At 40.0% G+C, this 12,503-nt stretch overlaps 1 protein-coding gene across 1 annotated transcript; it reads right to left on the bottom strand.

The window, feature by feature from the left end:
- Positions 1–2,918: 2,918 nt before the first annotated feature.
- On the bottom strand, positions 2,919–4,457 carry amigo1 (adhesion molecule with Ig-like domain 1). The gene has a single exon (XM_062427743.1). The coding sequence runs from the start codon at positions 4,455–4,457 to the stop codon at positions 2,919–2,921; it is 1,539 nt and encodes a 512-aa protein (XP_062283727.1).
- Positions 4,458–12,503: the final 8,046 nt, after the last annotated feature.

Raw genomic sequence — 12,503 nt, 5'->3', positions numbered from 1 at the left:
TTTCCTGTCAGCATCTACTAACTCTAAAATCAGCTCTTTCCTGTAATGTAATCTAATGTAGAGCCTCATCAGTATTATTCATAAGCTTCATCTTCTGGAGGAGGCCTGAAGGTTTTATTATGTGGCGACTCTTTGTTCACTTGTAAATACAACGAACATCATTATCTACCTACAAGGCAAGACAGCTACATTTTAAATCAGAGTGACACTGGGAACTTTCCATTTGAGTGAAATGCAAGATCTAATACTTAAAATTGTGACATAATTTATGGTGTATGAATACACCAAGGTCAGCCCATCCTCACGAGAAAAACGACAGTATAGGTCTAAAATTTAGTTGGAAAAAACAATAGTTAGTTTTATGCCACCTGGCGGCCATAGTAATTATGACCCGTGGAAATGACGCAATTCAGATGACGTCAAATATCAGGTGACAATTTGCATTATTCGGAGGAGGCAGGTTGAATGGGTAGTTAGATCAATAGATGGCAAAAGGAGACCGCTGTTGGCTTCCCGATTCCAACCGCGAGTCAGGGCATTTTAAAAAAACTATAATGACAGTTCTTGTAGTTTTTACTGTTGCCATGTTGAAAAAGGTTCCATAACTTTATGGAAGTAGAAACTATGTTTCAAGTGATATTTTTTAACAGTGATTTGTAATGGTTTTGGAGAGTCATATTATGCTCCAAGTTGTTATGGAGTGCATGTACAATTGACCTCTGTGGACAATTAATTATGAGGATGTATTGACAGAGGTTTATGTTCTCTTGAACAACGTACATGAAAATATTTCAGGATTTTGTGTCAGGGGCATATTTTACATACAGAAAAGAATAAATTAAACTCAAACTGGCAGCTTTTAGCAGTGGCTTGGTAATTGACTTCCTGGTAGTGTGACTGAGAAAAACAAATGCTAAATCTTGGCCAAAAGGAGTATTCAAACTCTGCAGTAAGTGGCACCTCAGTGGACGTGTACAACAAACATAAGTCTTTATATGGATCATGATATCTGTCCGCAGTACATACAGAATTGATACAATATGTTGATAATCAGTAAAGACAAAATACTTTCCTGTGCCTAATGTGTTTCTGCTGGAGGCGTTGCACATTTTTAATTGTGTAAGACTTACGAGTTTCTCTTGGGTTATTCTTTAGATGTGCAATAACTAAGGGCAACCATTTTGATATACAATTCATTTATAAACAATGATCTGCCTCAAACTGGGTGACTAGTTTATACCATGTATCTATGTAAATTGATGCCTTAACATAGCAAAGGAAAAAACAGCTCTGTCTGGTATCGCTATACATATGACTATGAATACGAATGAGGAAACTGTATCTGAGTGCAACTAGGCACTTACTATAAAGTAGGATGACAATGGCCTCTTAATTTAAATGTTCTGCTACCACTTTCTTATTATAAATGACTATATGTCTGATAAATACACATATCCTTTATCCCACTCATACAGATCAGTCTAGGATCGCATGTATTGTGGGTTTATGGCATGCTGCCTCTCTATAGATGACCCAAGGTTAATGACAGAACTATTCATAGCCTGGAGACAGTGGTATGTTTATGAACATCTCTGTCCCTGTGTTGACAGAGGAGGGGTAAATGTACTTATGCTCTAATGTTTACATAAAATGTAATGTATTCTAGTCTTTGTAATAAATCTTATTATGAGCTGTGGCTTCAATATATACTGTACGTGTGAACAATTACGGTGCGGGATATGTATAAGGGCAGGGTGATGGGTGGGTTGAAGGTGGTGGTGGGATTACATAATGGAACGGCTCATCATGATGCTCGACTATGATGTTTGCGGATGATATTGTGATCTGCAGTGAGAGTATGGAGCAGGTTGAGGAGAGCCTGGAGAGTTGGAGGTACCACTGGAGAGAAAAGGAATGAGGCAAGACAGAATATACATGCATAAATGGGACGGAGGACAGCGGAATTATTAGAATGCCAGGAGTAGAGGTGGCAAAGGTGGATGAGTTTAAATGTGGGGTCAACGACTCCAAAGTAATGGAGAGTGTGGAAGTGGGGTGAAGAAAAGAGTCCATGCAGGGTGGAGTGGGTGGAGAAGAGTGTCAGGAGTGATCTGTGACAAGAGTTCCAGCAAAAGTGAAAGGGAATGTTCAAAAGAAGGTAGTGGGACTAGCTATGTTGTATGGTTTAGAGGTAGTGGCACTGATGAAAAGACAGGGGTTGGAGCTGGAGATGGCAGAGTAGAGGATTTTCTCTGGGAATGACGAGGATGGACAGGATTAGGAATGAGTATATTAGAGGGACAGCTCAGGTTTGATAGTTTGGGGACAGAGCGACAAAGTCGAGTTTGAGATGGTTTGAACATGCAGAGGAGAGATGCTGGTTATATTGGGAGAAGGATGCTAAAGACATGCAGGTAGCTGGCGCGACAGAGTAAGATGTGGTGGACAGAAAGAGATGGAAATGGATGATCCACGATGGTGACCCCTAACGGGAACAGCCAAAAGAAGTAACTGTAAGCTATTTTGTTTCCAAATCTAATTGAATCTGTGCATTGTATGTATTTCCCACACTTAAGCAATTTATTATAACTTCCTGAGTGCTGATAACAACATATCATCTACCTTTCACTCACATGCGACTTCAGTAGTTTTCACTGTCCTTGTACACTGCACTTCCTTCACAGTATGAATATTAAGTGCTACAGATTAAAATGCTGGATAAGTCCTGTTTATTGTTCTTGTTGACAACAAGACAGTTCATTTTTGACTCCCTTTGAGATCCTTATTATCACTTGCCAGCAATTATAAATGAACATCTCTCCGTTTTCTCCCACAAGGTCAAAGTTTACATGAACTTAAAACATGGCTCACGTTGTACCATTTACATCCAGTTGTGTGGCGTTGTTGTCGTTGCCATCTCAGACCACCATGGGAGTGTCTGAGAAGACGGAGCTGATGGACTCTGCTACTGACTTCTTCCTCTTTCCCTTCATAAGAGATCCGGCCTCTGCATCTAGATCATCATCATCCTCATCCCCATTGGGGTTCAGTTTGCCATTCTGGCCCTGTAAGTCCTTAGAGTCTATGAATGCCACATGCCTGTTAAGCTCGGCCTTGAGTGCTGGGTCCTCGTGGGTAGGTGTCACACTGAGCATGGAGGAGTGGATGCTGTCGTCACCCCGATTCTTACCCTTGTTGGGGCAACAGAAGCAGCGACATGGTGTCAGGTACAGGTACATGAGCACTAGCACCACACTGGCCAGGCAGCCCACCAAGGTGGTGTATGCTGTGTTCAGGGTCTCCCCGCCTCCGTGCATGGTGAAGTTGTGAACCTTCAGCACCACATAGATCGTCTCATTGAAGGCCTCGTTCATTGCAAAGCAAGTGTAAGTTCCAGAGTCATCAAGCCTCACCGGACTAATCTGTAGACTCCCATCTGGCAAGACTTTGGCTGTCTGGTTGCTTCCAGGTGTCACCACCATGTTGCCAGGCATCGTCCAGGTCTTTGATGTGACTCTGTGTTTGGTGTCACAGGCAAGGATCAGCTTTTGCTCCAGAAAAGCCTCTTCATCTGCCTCCTTGAATGTGCTGCAGTTCATGGTGTCACCGCTGAGATCAAAAATACCAACTTGGGTTTTCTGCTGGCCAGGTAGAACACATGTATAATCATCTTTGAAGTCCACGACAGAGTTAAGCTTTCGAATGTACCAGTGGGCCAGGAGTGTGTAGAGGTCACAATGACACAGCAGAGGGTTATTGTGGAAGTAGAGGCCATTTTTAATCCAGGCAGGCAACACCTGGAGCTCATCAATGGGCAACACCTTGACCTTGTTGGAGGACACATCCAGGAGGCTAAGTTTCTCCAGTCGGTACTTTTCCTTGACCAGCTCCACAGGGAAGCGGGAGATTTGGTTCTGGCTAAGGTAGAGCTTCTGAAGGTTGATCACGCCAACAAAGGCTGTGCGGTCAATCTGGGAAATTTGGTTATTGTACAGCAAGAGGACCTCCAGGTTGACCAAAGGGTCAAAGATTATCTCATCCAGCTGCCGCAGGTTGTTGGAGGACAGGTCCAAGTAGCGCAGGTACTTCACATATACGAACGCCTCTGAAGACAGGAAGTGGAGACCATTGTGGCTGAGCAGTAGGTTATGGAGCTTCAGGAGTTTGACCGGGGTCCACTCTGATCGTAACCTTGTTATGTTATTGTAGCTGAGATCCAGCACAGCAGTGTAGAGTGGCAGTCCCGTTGGGACAGTGGTCATATTCATCTTGGCGCAGCTCACTATGTTTGAGGCGCAGATGCAAGTCTTATGGCAGTTTAGGGTTGATCCCACTGCCCCTGGAAGCCAGAGGAGAGCCACACAGATGGTGAGGAGGAGGGCCCATCTCGGACGCCTATTCCACGGAGGTAACGTTTTTAACAGGCTGTCACCTGTTTTAGCAGAAGGCTGCAACATGCTAGCAGTTGATCTATATCCCAGAGAGGTTTATGATCCCATTCTCAGAAGATAGCATGGAAGAGCAGCTGGAGGATTCCCAGGCATTGCTGACTGAAGGCTGGAAAAAAGTAAAAACAAGGGATATAAACAGATATTCTTACACATAAGTGGGTATTATTAGATAGTACAACGGAGTATTAGGGCCAGACTAAGAGAATTTTTTTATTTTTTGGAAATTACGAGAATAAAGTCGTAATATTACCAGAAAAAAGTCATAATATTATGAGAAAAAAGTCATAATATTGCGAAAATAAAGTCATAATATTACGAGAACAAAGTAGTAATTTTAGCAGGTGGTCAAGTGGTTAGAGCGCATGCCATATACGCAGCCGACCCCGGTTCGAATCCCAATCGAAGGTCCTTTGCTGCATGTCACACCCCCCTCTCTATACAAATACAAGGAGATACGTAATCTTTTGGCACATCAGCATCAAATTATTATCAGTATCTGGACTTTGAAACAATTGTGCAAATGACTGTGTCTCTATTTCAAAGAAAGAACCACACAGACTTGGAAGAAATTGCTTCTTTTGTGGAAGAGGAGCTGTCTGGTAGTGGTCGACTGCAAGGCTATCTGTGGTAGCGACATTCAGTTAATTCAATATTCAACATTCATTTGACATTCAAAATACAAACCTATTATGCGCTTCAACAATTTGAATGAATAATGTCAAACCAACTGTATAACATACAGACTAATATCCCTCATGTGCCACAAGGCTTATTTTGCAAATGTATATTTTCGTCAATTTTTTACAATTAAAATAAATAAATAACCTTTTGACCTCAGGATGTCAAACCAACTGTAAAACATACAGTTTGACTGACCTCATTTTAATGCAGTTCTCATTAAATTACGACTTTATTCTCGCAATATTATGACTTTTTTCTCGTAATATTATGACTTTTTTCTTGTAATATTACGTCTTTATTCTCGTAATGTTACAACTTTATTCTCGTAGACCTAATATTATGACTTTATTCTCGTAATATTACGTCTTTATTCTCGTAATGTTACGACTTTATTCTCGTAGACCTAATATTATGACTTTATTCTCGTAATATTATGACTTTATTCTCGTAATATTATGACTTTATTCACGTAATTTCCAACAACAACAACAAAAACAATTCTCTTAGTCTGGCCCTAATACTCCGTCGTAAGATAGATAGATAGATAGATAGATAGATACTAAATACCATGCTTTGTAAACACAAACATACACAAAATAACATACAGACAAAGTGGAGGATTAGTATTCAAATCCCAACAATACCACAAACAATGAAAATACTTTGAGGACAGGCTTTGATCCAAATGTAAATGAATGGGTCACCATCTCATTTAAAAACAGGAACTTGCTATCACTCTCATATTGGTTGTAAAATATTTTCACACAGGCATAAGCACTATGCAGCTGATGATGCTGTCTCTGATGCTGTTCAATGTTTGTTTACATCAACACAAGCTCAACTCATTCTTATATGTCCAATTACAATCCATTGAGTCTAACACACCTGCTATGTTTTAATTTGTGGGTCACATTTTTCTATACTACCTGCAATAGCAAGAATAAACAGAAATGAACAAATATTAGCAACAGTGAAATTTAGTATTAAAAGTAATGACATTCAGTTTGGAAAGGGTCCCTTTATAACAGTATTTTAATGTAGTGGTGCACGATCTAACTACTTTATACTAAATACTTGATATATACTATATATACATAAATATATGTCGAGTGGTTTAAACTCTAGAGATCCATTTTATTTTATGAGCTTGTAATTTGTTTTGCAAATAAAAGCTTAATATGCAAATAAAAAAGCAACAACAGCCACACATGAATGTAGCCTATAGAACTCATTTGAATTGTCTTTAACATGCAGTGGCGCAAAGTCTCTCAGAATCAAAATAAGCAAGTGAAATACACCGACAGTATTGCGGACATTATTTGAGTCAATGTCCCTTGTTACTTTCCACCTCTGCACCCATGTGAACATGTAATCTTACATGAAACCACTATATCTCTGTTTTGCTTGTTTCTCACGCATGAAGCATTTGCACTAGCTACAAACTTTCCCCTGCTTTGTACAATGCACAAATACACACGCATACACCATTACTCACGCTAACCCATGTGCATTCACACTCCAAGAGGACATACATTGATTTTCTTCCCTCTCCCCATTTCCCTATCTTCCTTTCCTCATCGCTCTTTTATGTCTCTAAGACGCACAAACATAATCACAAAATACCACAACATGAAAGCGAGCAAACAAATAAAAGACGACAAACATGTAAATTCATGTCAATATTGTATAATACCATATTCTGAAACGTCCTTGTCCATTTGTGGAAGAGCTGTGCAAACGTTGCACTGCACCATTCTGTTCGACAACAAAGGAGCACAACATGGAAACGTGAGCCGAGAGATGGAGAACCGAGAGACACCTACCTTCAACCGAGTTGCAGGGATGTTGGATTTCATTAAAACGGCTCCTCGTCCTTTTACAACGTTGCTGCATACAGATACTCCCCGTCTGCCTGAGTCTGTGTGTCTGATGTTGAGGACAACAGCGGATGCAGGGAGGAGGGAGAGCATTAGAGATATCCTCGCCAAAATAATCCCGGTCCACGCGGCATCCAATACAAGGCACAAAATTACGCAAAAAGAAGAAAAAAAAGATTACATAAAGAGCAGACACCACACGTCCTTTGAAGTACTGAAAACTACATAAACGACTCTGTTTTAATCGTCCGTCTTTGATTTCAACAGAGCATATTGCTTTGTACGCATACGACCGCTCATCTGTCCTTTGCAGATAATTGGCGCATTTTGAGCAGGTCCGGCTGCTGATCAGCAGCCATTGGACATAATTAAGAAAGAGCAGTCTGTAGCTGACTAGCCTCCCTGTGGTTTCCCTTAGGCCTGCTGCTGTCTCTGTGCTGTGCTGCTGCTGCTGCAGTGGTTTTTCGGCAGAAGTAGTGCGTTCATAACCCAGAAGGCGCTGTTTACCGAATTTGACTGCACCAAAGATGCGCTGCTGAAGACGCACAGAGAGCGCATGGAAACCAAAATGGAAAAGTCGGACCGGCCAAGAGAAGTAGAAAAAGTAAAAAGCAGAAGCGTTTTTAAGGTTCATAAGATTGTATGATGTAGGTCAAAAACTAGATATAATATCATCATCATCATCATTATCATCATCATCATCATCATCATCATCATCATCATCCACTCTTTCAATGAGCAGTGATTTTTTCTCTCATCCAACAACCTAATAGCCTGATTGATACGAATTTTGCACATTTATGCTCCCAGGATAAAAAAACAAAACAAAACATTGTGATCCCATGAACTTAGTAAGTCAAATTATACATCTTTATATCCTGAACTCTAACTCATGTAGACACAACATTCAACGTTCATGCTCTAAACTTGTGTAAATATGATTTAAAATGCTTCTCATGTGTCCTAAACATCTTCTGGTCTGACATTAAGACATCATATTGCAATTTCATAGTCAACCATAAGTTAAAATTATTTTTCCAGAATTTCTGTGGATGTGTAGTGTGTATGTTTTTGACATGGCATGCACGTTCTTGTATGCTCACTTAAATGAAGGCACATATATATTATTTACATGTGGCTGAATGTGGCCTCACAAAGTCGTCACACATTTTCTCTCTTACACCTTATCATCACTGCACCATCTGACAGCTGAATATGTTAACAATCATGTTCTGACTGGTGCCATGATTCCTGTTTTCTCACCACACGCATAGGTTCCTATTAATTAAACGGACCATCTTTGGTTTGTGAATTATTCTGGTGCCATGAATGAGTAACATATTCATTATTAGATTATCTGATTGTTAAATTGGGGATTACAGATAAATCTGAGACTTTGGTTGTGCTCTCATTGTCATATATTGAGGCCTTCTGACGGAAACAGAAAATGCAGCCAACTTGAGCCGATGCAGAACTTGGAAACTTGATAATTTTGGTCCATCAAATTATGTCTTATTTCTATACAATGTTAAGTGTCACAGTGATATGATTTTGATTTTATTTATTTATTTATCCACAAGGACAATGGACATCCTTATACATTTTCAGAGAACTAAAAAGGTAAATGCACCCAATTGCAGCCAAGGGCTGATTTCCATTGGTAGTACCCCCTGCCAGATGTTACTGGCACAATTCCTAAAAACAAAGTTAACTACATTACACATAATATATACGAGGCAATTACAATAAATATTCACAACAGTCATAGCGTCACAGTGTAAGTAGTCCAGCGACACGTTAAAATAGTATTTCACACTTCATGTTGTTTCCAGTACAATGTGCTTGTTTAACCTTTACATACTGTTTCTAAGTGCGGCTGAGTAGTGTTCAGGCAGGTGAAGAGGGACTGCTAGGGGTGTGTAGATGGATTGTGAGATTGCAGCAATGCAGAATCCGGTACATAGGTGTTATTGTGGTTTTGATTGGTTATAATGAATGACAGTGGGAGATATATGGACATTTAGGGGTTAAAGTGCTATAGTGCTGATTTCCAAGTGCTGTCAGTTACATAGTTAAGTACACGATGAAAGAGGTATAGAGACAGAAAGGCATAAATAAGTAAATGGAGAAAAAAAAGAAAACAAAGAGAAAAAAAAGAAAAAGAAAATAATAATAATAATAATAATAATTAAATAAATAAAAAATAAAATCAATAAACAAACAAACAAAACATACATTGCACATTTACAGTGATTACAGATTTGGTTATTTTTAAGCCACTTCTTTAGATGCAATTTGAATGTGGAATACGTGTTACAGTCCCGTATCATGGAGGGTAAACTATTCCAAATGTGACTACCTGCAACGGAGAGTACTGACTGCCCACATGCGGTGCGCCTGAGTGGGATTATACAGCCCCCTCTTGTAGTGGCCCTGGTCGTGTAGTTGTTGTTGTTTTTCTGTTTGACATAATCAGACAGTGGGGGCGGTGCTAGTCCTTTCTAGATTTGAAGATAGATGAAGAGAAGGCTATGTTTCAGTAGTATGCAACAATGATGAAATGATATCGTTTTTTTATCGAAAATTTGTATCGCTCTTTTGTAAAGTGCTTCAATCTGATTGAGTGCAGCAGTACTAGTATGTGACCAGTTAGTGAACCCATACTCTATGTGTGAAATAATCATAGCGTGCAGGAATACCCTGGCTGGCTGAGTGTTTTTTGCTGATGTAGATATAACTGCATCGTCTGCATACATTTGTACATGTGTATTTTTGCAAGCAGTTGGAAAATCATTAATGTACAGTGAAAAAAGTATTGGCCCTAGAATCGAACCTTGCGGGACCCCTACAGAGCAAGTAAGAAAGGAAGACCTGACCCCCTCAATAACAACACACTGTCTCTTGTTTGTTAGATATGATTGTATCCACAAGATCGCCTGTTCTGAAAAGTTAAAAAAGTGAGAGTTTGTTAAGTAGCACTTTATGATCTACTGTATCAAACGCTCTTTTCAAGTCCAGGAACACTGCACCAAAACATGCTGACTTGTCGAGAGACTGTTTGGTTTTTTCTAAGAGTAAGTTAATGGCTGACTCTGTCGAGTGATGTGCCCGGAAGCCAAATTGTGTCATTGTGTATGCAGGGCCTTTAAAGGCGAAGAGACATAAACAACTCTTTAAATTGTATTACTATTTTAAATGTTAGTTGATTAGCCCAGACTACATGTACAGGCAGTCCCAACCTGTCCAACTTTCTAACCATGACTCTCTCATCCATCTCTTGCCATTCTTGCTCACTGTGCAGACTCTGTTTATGTATTTCATTAGGTCTGTTTATGAGTGCCAACTGAGCTGGGGAAACCTTGTCATTTTTTACTCAAGTGAATCCACCCACACGCTGCTTTTAGAGATTTTTTTGGGTTCTCCTCAATTCACAGATCTGCTGCTGCATGCCTGGCTTTGGCAACGCTGTGAGAGCCTGTGCATGCCAGTAAGCTGCTGCACCCATATAGCCTCCTACTCAGAATGCCACAAGACATCATTTCATAAATGAAGATGAGCAACCATGGACATAAAAATCATTTTTACGTCTCATGAATTATTATGTGTGATTACAGAATGATATATTAAAGGGTGCATACTTATACCCTAATTAGGGCCCGAGCAGATCACAGTGCGAAGGCCCTATTGTATCTGTAGGGAAAACTCTGCGTTTTTTAATTCCAAAACAAACGCATTTTTGGCAGCCTAAACATGCATGAAAACTCATGAAAATGTGCATACACGTCAGACTTGATGAAAAATGTGATATCTTATGGGTCCCAGAAATGGGTGTGGCAAAATGGCTCAATGGTCCAGATTGATGTAGGAGAACGAAATCACAAATGTATGGTATGTATGTAATGGTTTACAAATGTATCATGTCCAGATGCACAAAAACGTTGGGTGGACCACATTGTCCGTCCAACAGGAAGTTGGCTATTATGATTCAAAGTTGCGATTTTGGCACTATTTTTGCCATTTCCAGCCCTCGTACTTTAACAAACTCCTCCTAGATATTTGACCCCACATACTTCAAATTTGGTCTGTATCATGTAAAGACCTTGGAGATGAACATTTTTCAAAATGTTTTGCCTGTGTTATACATGGTGGGCGTGGCAGTGCGGCATATTCTGATGTTTCGTCATGAAATTTCAAATTGTGACCTTCCTGTGACTTTAAAAGTCAGTTCGAATTCACCCGTTTTGCAGATGATGAGTCTATCTCTTGGTTTTTTTTAGATGCAAGTTCTGGATTCCACCTGTGTGAGATAGATAAGCACAGAATATAATTTCAGAAACTCTGTTGGAGCTGGATATGTCTTGAAAATATGTGTTTTGGCAGGTGAAAGAAAACAGATTTGAAGCAGACTGAACGGCAGGCAGACAGGGCTTTAATTTTTTTCCTGATAAAATGAATGTCAGACTCACACACACTTGAGTTGAGAAATAAAGTAAGACGAAAATGGACTAATGTGATATTAATTCTCCGAGATGTGTTACATTAGTTATGTAAATATACCAGCTGGAGATGTCTTTTTTTATTGGGCCTTGAGTAAAATGCCAGGAAATTCAGGTACAAATCAGTGTGACTGAACATGGTGTGAGACCTCTGTCTGACCAGAACGTTGTAGGTCTGTGCCTCTTGCGAGATGGAGCTGAAAGTGATTAACGCTCTGTTCACTCTACTTCCTGCTGTGATAGGGATAGTGTTGCCTGGCAACTGCCTGCGGCCTTTCGTTGATTGTTTTGGCTTTGTGGCAAATCTGAGATGGCCTTTCCTCCTCTTGCTCTTCTCTGTATACCTGCTCAGATGGTGTTTTGAGGACAGATCGATGTCTCAGTCACTGCAAATTGCCTCCTGGAGAATCAGCACCTCTCCATGAGAACAGGGACTGACAGACCAACACCAATTATCAAATGTAACCTTTCTCTGCAAAGCTGTAAGTCAAAGCATCCATAAACCCCAACCACATATTAATCATTAAGCGGTAGTAGCATTGTTAAGTGACTCTGGCTCTTATAACAAGCACTTCAGCAGCCAGGATGCCATTTCTTTTACCAGAAATGACCTGATAATATTTTACAAATGAGAACGTATGGTTACAATAGATTCAGCACTCTGAGAGCTTTTGACTTCATTCTGTGCCTGAGTCTCTTCAGTTTTGTATTCCGATCAGACTGATGTAAATGATGTTTACATACAGGCTGTATGATACAGCAGGCTCTTTGTGCACTTCACCTGGCTTCTCTGCTGACATGGTAAACACACACTTGTCTCCAAGCTGACTGGTTTACACAACATACATGACTGGATGCAACTAGACTCCATGCTGGCTGCAGACATCAGACCTGCAGCTAGGAACACAATTATTTATTTTTCAATTATTTATTTTTGCCCATATGTAGCTAACCTTTTATTGTATTATTTTCTTATTTAAATTGGCTGTTAAATAATG

The sequence above is a fragment of the Scomber scombrus genome, chromosome 10 (assembly GCF_963691925.1).
Source record: "Scomber scombrus chromosome 10, fScoSco1.1, whole genome shotgun sequence".
Lineage (NCBI taxonomy): Eukaryota > Metazoa > Chordata > Actinopteri > Scombriformes > Scombridae > Scomber > Scomber scombrus.
This window is presented reverse-complemented; position numbering and strand designations above follow the sequence as displayed.

Coding starts and splice junctions, on each gene's coding strand:
- amigo1 (XM_062427743.1), bottom strand. CDS start 4,457: ATGTTGCAGCCTTCTGCTAAAACAGGTGACAGCCTGTTAAAAACGTTA.